This window comes from Symphalangus syndactylus, chromosome X, assembly GCF_028878055.3.
Source record: "Symphalangus syndactylus isolate Jambi chromosome X, NHGRI_mSymSyn1-v2.1_pri, whole genome shotgun sequence".
NCBI classification, from domain to species: Eukaryota; Metazoa; Chordata; class Mammalia; order Primates; family Hylobatidae; genus Symphalangus; species Symphalangus syndactylus.
Window position 1 is genome coordinate 115,642,596 of NC_072447.2, and position 14,969 is coordinate 115,657,564.

Here is a 14,969-nt window from a genome sequence, read left to right on the forward strand (position 1 = left end):
GCCCAGGCTGGAGTGCAGTGGGACGATCTGGACTCTTTGTACCAAATTATAAACAAAACTTAAGGCCATGTCAGGCAAGCACGAAGTCACGCACCCTGACATGTAAAGCAAAAAATATGTTCTGGCCAGGTGCGGTGGCTCACGCCTGTAATCCCAACACTTTGGGAGGCTGAGGTGGGCGGATCACCAGGTCAGGAGATAGAGACCATCCTGGCTAACATGGTGAAATCCTGTCTCTACTAAAACTACAAAAAAATTAGCCGGGTGTGGTGGCAGGCGACTGTTGTCACAGCCACTAGGGAGGCTGAGGCAGGAGAATGGCGTGAACCCAGGAGGTGGAGCTTGCAGTGAGCAGAGATCACGCCACTGCACTCCAGCCTGGGCGACAGAGCAGGACTACGTCTAAAAAAAAAAAAAAGAATACAGTATGTTCTGACTGTCATGAGGTTATTCTTTTTCTCTAGCAGCTAAACAAGCACTGGTCTTGAGATAAGCAACGTTAAAGCAAATTCAGTGTCAATGTATGCTAACTGGCCCCCGGCCACTCTTCCTTTGATTGGACAAAAGACTGATTTCAGTAACTTTTCCTGATCAAAAGGGCACCATCCATGGACTGGTCCTGGTGGGTTTACAGAGGCTGCACACTTGAGTGCCTTGATGTCCCCGCTTCACCTTTTGACATATAGGACCTAATTGTAATACATTTAAATGTTAAGTCTCCACCCTAAAATGAACATGGGTTGTATGTTGCTTGCATGTTTTGTCAATATGCACATGTCAGGACCACCTTCATATATATTCATATCACCTCCTATAACCTGTTAACTATATATGTTTAGCTAATCCATTCAGCATGAAGTTCCTACTCCAACCCTTCCTTCAACGTGCCTGTCTCTGGTCTTTGCTGGAGGTTATTCTTCCCAACCTGTGATATGACCACCTTGCAGGCTCTAACCTGTAAAATAAATAGTCTTGTTTCCTAAATTTATAGATCTTGTGTGATTTTTAACAGTAGGGAAAGACTTTTTCCTGAAGATGTGTCTTAGGGTGTTGATTTGGTAGGGTGCTTTGGCTTTGCTTCTGTATAAGCACAGTAAGGTAGTCTCTGTTTAATTTCTTCAGCTATAATCAATGTCAACAGTGTCTGCAAGCGCTTCAGTGCCCTAGGCTGTGGGTATTGTGGTGGTGTGGCTTTGCTGGTAATGATGCTGCTGGGTAGGTCAGGGATGAGCAAAGTGTGGCAGTTCCACCAGTCGTGGAAGTGGCTTCCCCACTGTGCAGGGTCGCTTGTTCCTTGAAATGCAGGGCACTGCATAGGCTTGGGTGTCAAAGTCACAGCTGTTCTACTCGGTCTAGGCTCCAAGCAACTGGGGTGTGGCATTGCAGCCACTTGTGTGAGTATGATAGAATGCCAGTGGGGCATCAGAGACGGGGAGATACAGTGGCTATTGGCCTCCAGAGCAAGATGCATTCTAGCAGTGGCTCTAGTCTCAAGATAGTGCTGTGAGGGAGGGTACACCATGTGGGCTCCTCCTCTGGAACAATGCAGCCACATGGACTCCAGGCAGCTCCCTAAACTGGGCTCAGTGTCTGTGAGGACTGTGGGACTCTGCTGTAGCAAGGACTGCAGGTGTCAGTGGCAGTAATGAGGGCTGCTGGGGATCTTCTGTTTATATTTTCCCCATGATGAGAAGCCCACGCTGTCTCTGAGCCAGTCTCAGCAAGAGAGACAGGGTCATGGAGGCAGGATGCTTCACTTCCCTCTCTATGCTGCCATTCTGAGTTTCCCCGCTCCACAGGGAATTCACCAGTCCCTTGCTATATTCTAGTGTTCTCCCTTAGACACTCTAGTTGAAGTGTAGTTGTTTAATTGTTGTTTTTGTACTTTTTGCGGAGGGGATGAATGTTAGGTACCTCTAATCAGCCATCTCTCTTGGTGATGTCACTCTGAGCACACATTTCTTGAAAGCACTAACTGGATATTTCAATTTGATTGTGAGGCATATGATTAGTAGTCAAAAATACTTAGAAAGTTGAACAGAACTAAATAGAGTTAATCATTTGCTGAAACTCTGTCATCAATGAATTGTTCTAGATAGACACTACTTGTAGCTGCTTTATTGATTTGCAACTCCATTGTAAATGGTAGCATTTCTGATGATTCCTCAAAGGCAAAGTGGAGTGGTACAAAGAGTAGCCTGGGGGACAGGAAGTATCTGTGTCAGTTCAGGCTCAGCTGAGTGACCTTGAAGTGTGGTCACTTCAGACCACAGGATCTTGAAACTCCCTACAATTCCATTCTGTGAATGAAGTACGCTATGTTTACTGAAAGTTAGCACAGATACATGAGAGTAGGTAACTCAGTTTATCACTTTGGCCCGTATGATGCCATGCAGTCATTCTGTCCTTTTCTCTCAATTTAAACTAAATGATTTATTTTCTTGATTTGATTGACAAAATCCATTGTTTTCACCTAGAAGTCTGACTTTGGAATGGGAATCAAAGCAAATAATAGAATTATCATGATATCATATCATTAAACCTATTTGTCATGTAAGGAAACTGATGCTTAAACAAGGTAAATGACCTTCCCAAGGTCGTTCAGTCTGAATTATTAACCACTATGTGCTAGTGGGTGCTTAATACATTTTTTTAATGAATAAATGACATTAGCCAGCAGGTGATTTGAGCAGCATGGCTTCAACTAGTGGGAGTAGGAGTAGTACTAGCTACCATTTATTGAGTACTTACTAGATATCATGGACTCTTCTGAGTAATATGCATGTATTATTTCATTTGATTCTCACTGTAACACTATGAAATAGACTTCATTATCATTCCTAGTTACAGATGAAGAAATTGGGGTTTGGAGAGATTAAATTATTTGTGCAAGGAAACACATCTAATAAGTGGCTGACTTCAAAGCCTATGGTCTTTCTACCACTGCAGGCTATCTATAAATAGCAGGATGACTTTTATAATTTTCTCCTTGAATTTCTGCTTTTATATTAAGTGTTTGAGATTTATAGGCTAGACATTTTATTTTCCTTCTCCATGATCCAGTCACCTTTCTCCAGGCCCTTGCTGTCCCCCTCCACACTGTGTAATCTCAGTCTGAGACAAAAAAACAGATAGGAGGAGGAGTAAATGAAGTGTCCCATTGCTGATTTTCTATAATCTCAACATAAACACTTATCAGTGTTGTTGAGATTTAATCTCTCTAGCTCATCTGTGAGACCAATTTTAATTTTGAGCCATCTGCCACAGACAAATGAGTAATTATGGAAGAGCCCAGAGGGGCGGGCCATGGGGAGAAGGTTGGCTTAGCCTCTTTTCACCTGCTTGCATTGACGCAAGTGACCAAGAAAGAAAATTACTTGGGTGGGTTGTTGATACAGAGGCCAGCAGCTCTACCTCCCTGTTGCTCAAATCCTTAGACTCTAGTGAAAAAGGAAGGATGACTTTGAGGTCATGCAGATTGCCTGGCAACAGACGGGAGAGCATTGCCATCAGGGCCAGGCAGAAGGAGGTAATCTTAGAACTAAGTTGGCTTGTTCACCAGCCTCTTCCTCTCACTCCACTGGTGGTGCCTTGTGAGAAGTACCGTTTGCCAGCTGGTCTCTCCATACCATACGACATGCTAAGTCAAATGGGTGGAGTAAAGCTGAAAATAATAGTTATTGACCTCTGTGTAGCATTTATCAAACCTTTTTTTCAAAAGACTTGGGCATATCTTAACCTTATTTCTTTCTCACAATAGGTTTCTGGATTAGGTAGGGCTGGGTATTGTTAGCTTCATTTTGCAGATAGTGAAGTTGAGCTACAGAGAGATTCTGTGCCCAAGGTCACACTGTTAGCTACAAGCTGGCTTGCACCGTGAACGGTGAATTAGAGTCTGCCACTCTGTCTTGTAGGCCAGTGGCTTTTAAGCTGTGTTCACTCCTCAGGGGCCAAGGAGGTGTGGGAGTAGAAGAGTGTGTGTGTGTGTGTGTGTGTGAGAGAGAGAGAGAGAGAGAGAACGAACAAGTGGGTTTGAAACCCAACCTGCGCTTAAACTAGGGAAACTCTGCTTGGGTTTGTTTTGCATCTGAGTAGGTTTTCATTTAATGAAAGACTCTACTGCTGAAAATGTTTAACAACCACTTGTTCAGACAAATATTTCTCATAGAGAGTATAGTGGGTTGAACTGTGTCCCCCAAAAGATATATTCAAGTCTTAACTCTTGGTACTTGTGAATGTGACCTTATTTGGAAGAAGGGTCTTTGCAGATTTAATCAAGTTAAGATGAGGTCATCCTGGATTAGGGTGGGCACTAAATCAAATGACTGGTATCTTCATAATAAAAAGGAGAGGAAGATTTAGGTAAAGAGACAGAGAAGAAAACTACAGAGACACAGAAGAAAGATACAGAGGAGAACTCTGACAACAGAGGCAGAGATTGTAGTGATGCAGCTGTAAGCCAAGGTATGCAGAGGATTATCAGCAACCACCAGAGACTAGCAGGGAGGCATGGAACAGATTCTCCCTCCAGAAGAAACCAGCCATGCTGATATATTTTTATCAGACTTCTGACCTCTTGACCTGTGAGAGAAGACATTTTTGTTGTTTTAAGCGACCCAATTTATGGTAATTTGTTATGGCAGCCCTAGGAAACAAATACAGAGAGGTACGTGGACCTCTTACCTAGAAACAGGCGGGGTGCATTGGTTAAAATTCTGATTTCAGGCCTAAACTCCAAGATTCTGAATCTGTAGGTATGTAGTGGGGCTCAGAAATCTGCATTTTGACAAGTTTCTCATGTGCACAACAATTGATTTAGAGCTGGTTTTGAGCATACACAGACATGAGTCTCCTCTCTGAATTGCGGTTGGATTTGCTCTCCCTGATAACAGTACTCCTCTCGTGGTTTCTACAGTCAGTGGCTCAAAGGTAGCAAGCATACTAGACCAGAAATAGGTGGGCATTAGACCTTATGTTGTCTCAAGAATTTTGAATTCTGAGACCAATTTCAGATGATTTACCCAACAAAAATCACAAATTTCCCTGGTTGTCAAAATCTACCCCTAAGTAAATAGGCCACAGTGATTACGGAGTGGGCCAAGAGGGTCAGATTTCTGGAGCAACAAGTCCACAGAGTAACATATAACATACACACACAAACATACATAGACACACACACCCCTGTTTGGTGAGGAAAATTCTACCTGATAGAGTATCATCATATTTTTAAAGATTTCGTTCTTATTAAAAATGAAAGTCTCCGTATCAAAGTTGATCCTTGAAGTTACTGTCAGCCCCTTATGCCCAGCCCCTGACCTTTGTCTGAGATGATAGACTAAAAGACGGGGAAGAGCACAAGAGTCTGGGATAAAGATAGAGCAGACAGCTTCTTACTTCTAGCCTGGAGCTAAAGCCCTTGCCCAGTAAAGCCAAGGAAGGCAGTGGTTTATCTTTCCAAGAGTGATGGAGGTCAACTGTGCCCAGTCTCCTGGAAAGATAAGGGAGGGACTCAGTGAAAAAGAGTGGTTGTTTGAATTCCATGTGTGGGAGAAAGGCCTCCCTGAAAATGGCTTGCTCGTCTAAACCAAAGGTCCTTCAGAAGGTCTGTGTTTGCTCACATCCCTGATGGCTCCCAAGTAAACAAATTTTGTTTCTATCTCCCAGAAAGACAGAGCTCCAGTACTGTGACAGTTATAGTTACTGCCGTGTGACTTATCACAGAGATTGTCCGAGCAATGGAAGAAAATGAAATTTAGCAGAGGCTCATGGTGGGGGTTAGAGGGAGAGAGAAGAAAGGGAGGAGAAGGCTGCTGAAGAGACTTGGGAATGGAGCTGATAACTCTGTGGGTTTGTACCTACAGTGTGATAGCTAAGTATGGACAAAGTAGGTCTTATATTGGGAATGTGTATGAAAGGGTCCTGATAAAAACCTGCCTGAGCCAAGTAGCTTTACCCAGGTTCCATAGGATTGACTTTCCACTGTCAGTGGGTTCATTCCTGTAAGTTAAGTAGTACCTTTCCCCAGGGAGGTCATGCCTTTGATTGCACTTTAGTATAAGTTTGCCTAGTGTCTTTCTTCCTGACTGGCAGAGCCTCAGCATTCAGTAGAGCATAGAGGAAAGATGGAGGAAATGAGGGCCATCAAATGAGAACTTGGCCCACTTTCAAAACTCAGACAGAGCTGGCATTACTAGCCTCCTTCTTGGAACCTTCTCTGTGATCTCCTCATTCCCAAAACTATAATGAAGCTAAATCAAGTTGAATATGGAAGTCCAGAGGGTCTTGTTCAATCAGCAAGCCATGTGCTTTTCTGGAAAATTCACTTAACTCTTTCATGTTCCTCAGCAAACATTTATATATCACCCATCATGTACTAGGCACTGGGTTAAGTACTGATGAGGGAAACATGGAAACCACTGAACATTAGATTTTTGCCTCACATTTGAGAAACAATTTAATTACAGAGCTCAGACATTTACACAAGTAAGGCTAGCCAATAGTACAAAATGATATGTGATTGGTGTCAAGTGAAGGGAAAAGCCAATGGGCTGCAGATTCTGAGGTTGGCAAAGTCATTCTGCAGCAGTGTAGCTGGGTAAGCCTTAGTATAGAATAGCACATTAAATCACCCAGGCACTTGGCAGGGCTCTGGGGAAATGGGGAATAAAACATATCGGTTTTAATGGAGATAGTGAGGTGGGCCGAGTCAAGTCAGGAACATATTCACACCTCTCTGCTTTGCTAGTCATCCAAATCCTTCAGGCCCCTCCTTTCCAGAGGGCTGATATATCCTCCATTGATCTACTTTGTCTCAGAACTTCTGTGCTGGGAATCCTGACTTACTCAGACTGCTAGGGAAGCAGTGTGGCTTACTGGTTAAGAGAGTGTGTTCAAGAGCTAAGCTGCCGGGGTTTGAATGCTGGCTCTCACATTTACTAGTTGTGATCTTGGACAATTGACCTAATCATCATGTGAGTCAATTTTTCTTTTTTATTTATTTATTTATTTTGAGACAGAGTGTCTCTCTGCCACCCAGGCTGGAGTACAGTGGTGTGATCTTGGCTCACTGCAACCTCCGCTTCCTGGATTCAAGCGATTCTCCTGTCTCAGCCTTCTGAGTAGCTTGAATTACAGGCCTGCACTACCACACCCAGCTAATTTTTGTGTTTTTAGTAGAGACCGGGTTTCTCCTAGGCTGGTCTTGAACTCCTGAACTCAAGTGAACTGCCCACCTCGGGCAAATCCCAAAATGCTGGGATTACAGGCGTGAGCCACTGCAGCTGGTCTCAATTTTTCTTATGGTAAAATAGGGATGATAATAATACTGTCTATCTAATAGAGTTGCTAAGAGGATTGAATGGGATAAGCCATGTCAGATACTTAGCACGGTGTGGGTTGTATGTTACTCATTCATTAAATATACACTTATGAAGTGTTGGTGATGTAAATAATTTTTCTAGTGATGTAATACATCAGTGAACAAGAGAGAGAAAGTCCTACTCTCTTGGTACTGTGTTCAATGCTGATGGCGGAGGGGGATTCAGGCCCTTTACTCAAGGAACTTTTATTATCACATAGTGTCTTTGCTTTCTGCTCCATTTATTATAATTCTTAGTCCATGAGTTATAATTAAGTTTATTTTCATTCTTTTTTGTTTGATTAGGCAAATATGAAAGCTATGAATTTCCTTTAAACTCAGCTTTGGCCATATACCATTAGATTTGATGCTGAGTGTTTCTACTATTACTATTTCTAAGAAATTTGCAATTTTGTTTTTGTTATGTACTATTTCTACTTTTTGGAAAGTGTTGAAGTATTCCAATTTTGATGATTCAGTATTTTTTGTCCCTACTATGTGCATAATTCTGTGTTCCTAAAGAAGAGAGACAGTGAAGAGAGACCTGTCTGACTTGAGGGGTGTTTAGAAGGGGCTAGGGGAATACAGGACTGGAAAGACCATTGCATGAGGGCACTGAGGTGCAAGCTTCATGGATTGGTTTCTTTTCTAATAACTACAGTTATTGGAAGTGTTGGGGTACAGAAAATAATTCCCCAAAATATGGCACTTAAGCATGCTGAGTGCTTTGAAAAATGGAAAGGCCGCTGGGCGCAGTGGCTCACACCTGTAATCCTAGCACTTTGGGAGGCTGAGGTGGGTGGATTGCCTGAGCTCAGGAGTTCGAGACCAGCCTGGACAACACGTTGAAATCCCGTCTCTACTAAAATACAAAAAATTAGCCAGGCGTGGCGGTGTGCACCTCTAGTCCCAGCTACTCGGGAGGCTGAGGCAGGAGAGTTGCTTGAACCCGGGAGGCGGAGGTTGCAGTGAGCCGAGATTGCGCCACTGCACTCCAGCCTGGGTGACAGAGTGAGACTCCATCTCCAAAAAAAAAAAAAAGAAAGAAAAGTGGAAAGGCCTCAAAAATAAGCCTCAGAACTGAGCTCTCTCTTTCTGACCTTTGTCCACCTCCCTGTCTCTCTGATCCTTTTTAAGGATACACCCTGAGGGACTCTCTGTAACTTCCTTATCTAAGTAAAGAAGCTTCTTTTCAAAAGAAATGCAATTGTCTTAAGACTCCCTCCCTAGAAATCTAATCAAATAACCAAGAAAGATCAACCATGGAGAAGAGATGGGCAGTCATCACCATGCCCCGATGGACTTTTCATGTATTTGTCTGAGGGCAGCTCCAAGAGATTACCTAGGGGACTTTATCTGCATAATAACAAAACATAAAGTGGGGGAAGGACACCCTTTTCAACAAATGGTGCTGGGATAATTGGCGAGCCACATGTAGGAGAATGAAACTGGATCCTCATCTCCCACCTTATACAAAAATCAACTCAAGATGGATTAAGGACTTAAACCTAAGACCTGAAACTATAAAAATTCTAGAAGATACCATTGGAAAAACCCTTCTAGATGTTGGCTTAGGCAAGGATTTCATGACCAAGAACCCAAAAGCAAATGCAATAGAAACAAAGATAAATTGCTGGAACTTAATTAAACTAAAGAGCTTTTGCACAGCAAAAGGAACAGGCAGCAGAGTTAACAAACAACCCACAGAGTGGGAAAAAAATCTTTGCAATCTATACATCTGACAAAGGACTAATATCCAGAATCCACAATGAAAATCTCAAGCAAATCAACAACAACAACAACAAAAACAATCCCATCAAAAAGTGGGCTAAGGACATGAATAGACAATTCTCAAAAGAAGATATACAAATGGCCAACAAACATATGAAAAAATGCCAACATCGCTGATGATCAGGGAAATGCAAATCAAAACCACAGAGCGATACCACCTCACTCCTGCTAGAATGGCCATAATCAAAAAATAAAAAAAAAGAGTAGATGTTGGCATGGATGCAGTGAACAGGGAACACTTCTATGCTGCTGGTGGGAATGTAAACTAGTACAACCACTATGGAAAACAGTGTGGAGATTCTTTAAAGAGCTACAAGTAGAACTATCATTTTATCCAGCAATCCCACTACTGGGTATCTACCCAGGGGAAAAGAAGTCATTATACGAAAAAGATACTTGCACACGCATATTTATAGCAGAACAATTCACAATTGCAAAAACGTGGAACCAACCTAAATGCCCATCAATCAACAAGTGGATAAAGAAACTGTGGCATATATATATATATACACAATGGAATACTACTCAGCCATAAAAAGGAATGAATTGGCTGGGCACGGTGGCTCACGCCTGTAATCCCAGCACTTTGGGAGGCCAAGGTGGGTGGATCACGAGGTCAGGAGATCAAGACCATCCTAGCTAACACAGTGAAAACCCTGTCTCTACTAAAAATACAAAAAAATTAGCCAGGCATGTTGGCAGGTGCCTGTAGTCCCAGGTACTCAGGAGGCTGAGGCAGGAGAATGGCATCAACCCAGGAGGTGGAGCTTGCAGTGAGCCGAGATCGTACCACTGCACTCCAGCCTGGGCGACAGAGTGAGACTCTGTCTCAAAAAAAAAAAAAAAGAATTAATTAATGGCATATGCAGCAACCTGGATGAGACTGGAGACCATTTTCCTAAGTGAAGTAATTCAGGAATGGAAAAACAAACATCGTATGTTCTCACTCGTAAGTGGGAGCTAAGCTATAAGGATGCAAAGGCATCAGAATGACACAATGGACTTTGGGGACTCAGGGGACAAGCATGGGAAGGGGGAGAGGAATAAAAGACTACAAATAGGCTGCAGTATATACTGCTCAGGTGATGGGTGCACCAAAATCTCACAGATCACCACTAAAGAACTTACTGATGTAACCAAACACTACCTGCTCTGCAATAACCTGTGGAAATTTAAGAAAAAAAAAAAAGACAGCATTAGTTCTTGTGCAGTTCCACCCCTCACTTTCCCTTAACTTGTTGGCACCGTCCAACGTCCAAAGATAATAATTTATAAAATAATTTTTGCCTCCCAGGTCCATACATTTCTCCCCTATGAAGAGAGTATTTATGTCTCAAACATCTGACTTTTCTTTGAGCCTCAAACTTTGTGTATGGTTTCCATGTCCATATGCATGTTAATAAATTTTGTATGCCATTTTCTCCTATTAATCTGTCTATTGTAAGTTCATTTTCAGTGAACCTTTAGACAGCAGAAGGGAAGCTGCAAAAGGATGCATAGGAATAACAGGTTCATAATGCTATTTTAGGGAGAATAAGGCAGCATTATTGCTTGGGGTTTGAGAGAGGGGAACATGCTAGAGACAAGGAGACCAGTTAGAAGAGCTTTATATTAATCCAGGACAGCAGTTCTCAAACTTGACTGATTGTACATGAGAATCCTCTGGAGGGCATGTTGGGCCCCCACCCCGGAGTTTCTGATTCAATAGGGCTGTGGCAGAAGCCTGAGAATTTGCATTTCTAACAAGTTCCCAGGTAATGCTGATGCTGCTAGTCAAGGGACCACACTTTAGGAACCACTCATCTAAGAGAGAGATGTTGAGAACCAGAGTCAGACTGGTGAAAGATGAACTAGAGAGGAGGGAAAGTATATAAAAGATATTTGGAAGGAAGGAACCACAGGAGTCGGGGATTGGACATGGGAGCAAGGGAGCCAGACAAATAAAAGATGACTTCGGAGTATCAAACCTAGGTGCCTTGGAGGATATGAGAATCACAGAGGCAAAACCCCAAACATTTGGAGGTGGAATGAAGTCACTTGACAGGTACTGGGAAAATATATGAGGCCTTATTCCATAAGCATCTGCACCATGGTGCTCAAGTTTAAAGGCCTCCTGTATTGTCTTCAGAGAGAGGCTAATGAGAAGTAGAAAGCCAAACTCTGTATTTTGTCTCTCCTTTTCTAGAATATAACCTTTGAGAAGAGGAGGAAACGGAAGATGGAAAGCAGGGTGTACGAAGGTTAGAAGGGGCTTGAGTAGTCTGGAAACAAAGAACACATCATTGGTTGCTAAGTATGTTCAGTGAGTGCTGAATGTATATGGGCAAACACTAATAAGGAAAAGGTAAATCAGTAAAACTCAGCATGGGCCACGTAGGGTAGCTCCAGGATGCTACCTGAGATCACTGGTGCAATTTCTGAGATAGGGCGTCTCGATTCCAGACCATCTAACCTTCCCTAGTTTCAGGGCTTCTGACCTGGCGCCCTGTTGTGCCTGGCTATTTCCCAGCCTGTAGGAATTTCTCTTACCTGCTTCTCTCCGCTGGGCCGCCTGTAGCTGAGCAGAAGCTCCACAGCGCCCACCACTTCCTTGCGTATGGCATAGAGCAATGCATCACCCACATACACACTGTGGTTCAGCAGTAGCTCCATGATCTCCAGGTTCTCGTTCTCAATGGCAATGAGCAGGGCACTCCGGCCCAGGGGGTCCATGCAGTTGATGTTAACATTATAGTAGATCTCAGCCTCCTGAAGGGCCTGCTTCACAGTGGCATAGTCCCCCTTCTCCACAGCATTGAGGAAGGCCTTCTCCTCTGCAGAGAGCTCTGTCTCAGCCCTCACAATTTGCAGGGGGATGCGGTCTCTGTATGGTGAGTAGTTGACCTTTTTGTAGTACAGTTGGGCCATGGTTCATAGCAATTTAGAAATCTGAGTGAGGAAACAGAGAAAGACCAAAAATATCCTTAGATACGTGGAGGTCTCAAGTGGCCAGTTATGGAGGCAGCCCTGCTAAGGGGTTAGAAAATCCTAAACTGGTTCAATGACACAATCTTTTTTCCTCTTACAAAGAAGTATAACAGAAAAAGCCCAGGCTTTGGGGTCAGGAAGACCTGGGCTTAAATCCTGGTTTTATGACTTACCAGTTCTGTGGTCTTGAATAAGTTACTCAAGCCCTCTGTGCTTTATTTATTAATACTAAGGTTATCAATCTTAATAATATTATTCGCAGTTATCATTTAGTGACTGCTTACTGTGTGCCAGGTCCTGTGCTACAGAATAATTCCTACCTCATAAAGCTATTGTGAGAGTTAAATAAGATATACATTATCAAAGCAACTGGCATAGGGTAAACCTCCTAAGACATGGCATAAGCTAGTTCCTACCTTCCTTCTCTTCTGGTGCCTGAAAATACTCATGGTAGCACTTCTGATTAGTGATGCAAAGTTGGAAATCTTCTTTGGCCAATTTCCTTCAGGCTCTAGGTCTCTGGTCCTATGCTAATTTTCAGGATTACATTTGTAACTGTCCCAGATGCACATCCTGGATTGAAATCCTATTTCAGTTCTAACTGCAACCCTGCTTCTTGCTGCTGCTCGCTGGGGGAAGGGGTATTGACTCCAATAGGCCAAAGCCAACTGCAAAAGATAAGCATGTGCCCTCTGTGCCTGCTCATGATTTTTTCCTCTGCCATTTCAAATGAAAAGCTAACAGATCTGAGAATCTGTTTGATTAAGTTCTGATAAGTGAATGGTCTGTTTTATTTGTATCATACCTAAATCCAGGTTATATTTAATAGAATTAGTTTTAAAGTAAAAACCTAGTTATTGAGCTCCTACAATGTGTTTAAACTGTCTCTGGGAGACAAAGGTAAAAAGACAGCCTTTGTCTTCAATCACATAGAATGAATCGCAGTATAGAACTCTTGCCTCATAGTTTACAGATAAAATTTATACACATTCCTCATTAACTCCCTGTAGCGTCCCTGTGAGATGGGAATGATTATCTTCTCCAAGGGAGAAAATGAGGCTCAGATCTATTAGGTGTTGGCTCCACTTTTTCCCTCATCCCTGAGGCCTCCAGGCCACTCTAGAGGCTGAGTTAGGATGGACCTATTCCAGTGTCTTTCATTACTTAACTGTTTTGCCAGCTAAAGGACACGGAAATGTGATAAAGAGCCTCTTTTCTCACCTTCTGGATGTAAGAAAAGATAGAGACATGAAGCTTCCACCAACATTTACCTCAGTCTTCCAGGTAATGACATCCCTGCTTTGGCAGAGGGAGAGGCATATCTTATATCAAGTGGTATTTGCAATTCATGTGCTTGTGACCTTCTGGGAAGTTAGTATTTGAGGATGAGTGTTGCCTCTTGCCCTGAGCAGGCCCAAATGACAAATTTCTCTCCACATCTAAATCCCAAGAGAACAGGGTGCTGTTTCACTGCCTGAAGAAGCACTGATACATTCTTTCATTACTTTCAAGCAAAGTGAAAGTAGTGAAAGTGGCTAAACGAACAGCACTTAGAGTAAGCATCTGCCAATACACAGCACAAAACTTTAATGATACTAATTGTAGACTGCCTCCCTGCTTTTACCTTGTAAACAAAAATGAGTGGGGGAGAGAAGGGATAGTGTGACCTCCTAAAGTGTGGACCAACAACCCAATTGGCTTCTATTTATTTAATCAATACAAACACACTGAGAGCCTCTATTGGGTCTAGCACTCTGCTAGCCCCCGCTAGGGGATAGGAAACCATACAACCTTGCTCACTGAAGGCTGGAGCTCTCACAGAAAGTTTCATAAAGATGGTAGCTCTTAGGCTAATCCTTGGAGGATGAATTAAACATGAAAGCGTGGGGGCAGTCCAGGCACTGCCGAGTGCAACAAGAAAGATGATGAGATCAGTTATGGCCTAGTTGGGTGATGGGTTGGGGGGAACGTGAGGGGTCTTATTTTTCAGCTGAATAGGATATAGGGATTAGAGGTGAGCTAACATTCCAAGGCAATAGCTCATAATCTTGGTATCCCCATCTGAAAAATGGTCTTGAACATTTGCTCTATGCCAGAAGCCGGGGCAATAAAGTTATAAAAATAATCATTAGTTTTGAATACTTAACATGGCTCAGGCATGGTGCCAGGTACTGGAGTGGCACTATTACTACCACTGCCTCTAATGGTAATCATAATGAAGGCAACAAGCAGTACCATTCTTTGAATTCTCACTATGTGCCAGATGCATGGGTTAAAGTAGTGAAGAGAGACAACAGTAAAATCATGGTAATTTGTAACTTGAGGCAAGTATAATTGGATGATATATAGTCAGTTCAAAGTCCAGTTTTAATTTTCATCTCTTGCATTTGGAATTAGTCTGGTCTATGTAATTTTCCAGTGGACTCTAAGAGGCCTCAATAGTATTCCTCTTTAGAAAAAATAAATCTACAAAGGTTTGCCTGAGAGTGTACCATTAGAGTCACTCTTGCTTTAAGGGACTACATTGCCAAAACTACCCCTGGATGAAATAATAAATCACATGGCTAAAAACTAGTAATATATTAACATGAATTCCTTCATTAGGAACGTTGCTGTGACTTTGGAATTAAAGCAATGTCTGGCTAAAAGAATGGGAGTGAAGTGATGGAGGCTAAAGGAGAGGTCTGGTATCCAGCCTTGGAAATCTCTGTTAAATAGTGATGCCCAGCTCTATACCACGAATAAAGAATAATGCAAAAATGGGTTTCCTGCATTGTCTGTTGACATGCAGACTCATATAGCTGTCTAATGACTTGCCTAATTCTTTACCCTTTGCCAATCCCCACAGCTGCAG

The 14,969-nt window shown here is 42.7% G+C and overlaps 1 protein-coding gene across 1 annotated transcript in view; it reads right to left on the reverse strand.

The window, feature by feature from the left end:
* Positions 1 to 14,969, reverse strand: part of TRPC5 (transient receptor potential cation channel subfamily C member 5) — a 307,326-nt gene that overhangs the window by 175,972 nt on the left and 116,385 nt on the right. The window contains exon 2 of the mRNA XM_055268235.2: positions 11,678 to 12,076. Within this exon, the coding sequence (XP_055124210.1) occupies positions 11,678 to 12,055 (378 nt within the window). The 5' untranslated portion in view covers positions 12,056 to 12,076. The remainder of the gene's footprint in view (positions 1 to 11,677; positions 12,077 to 14,969) is intronic.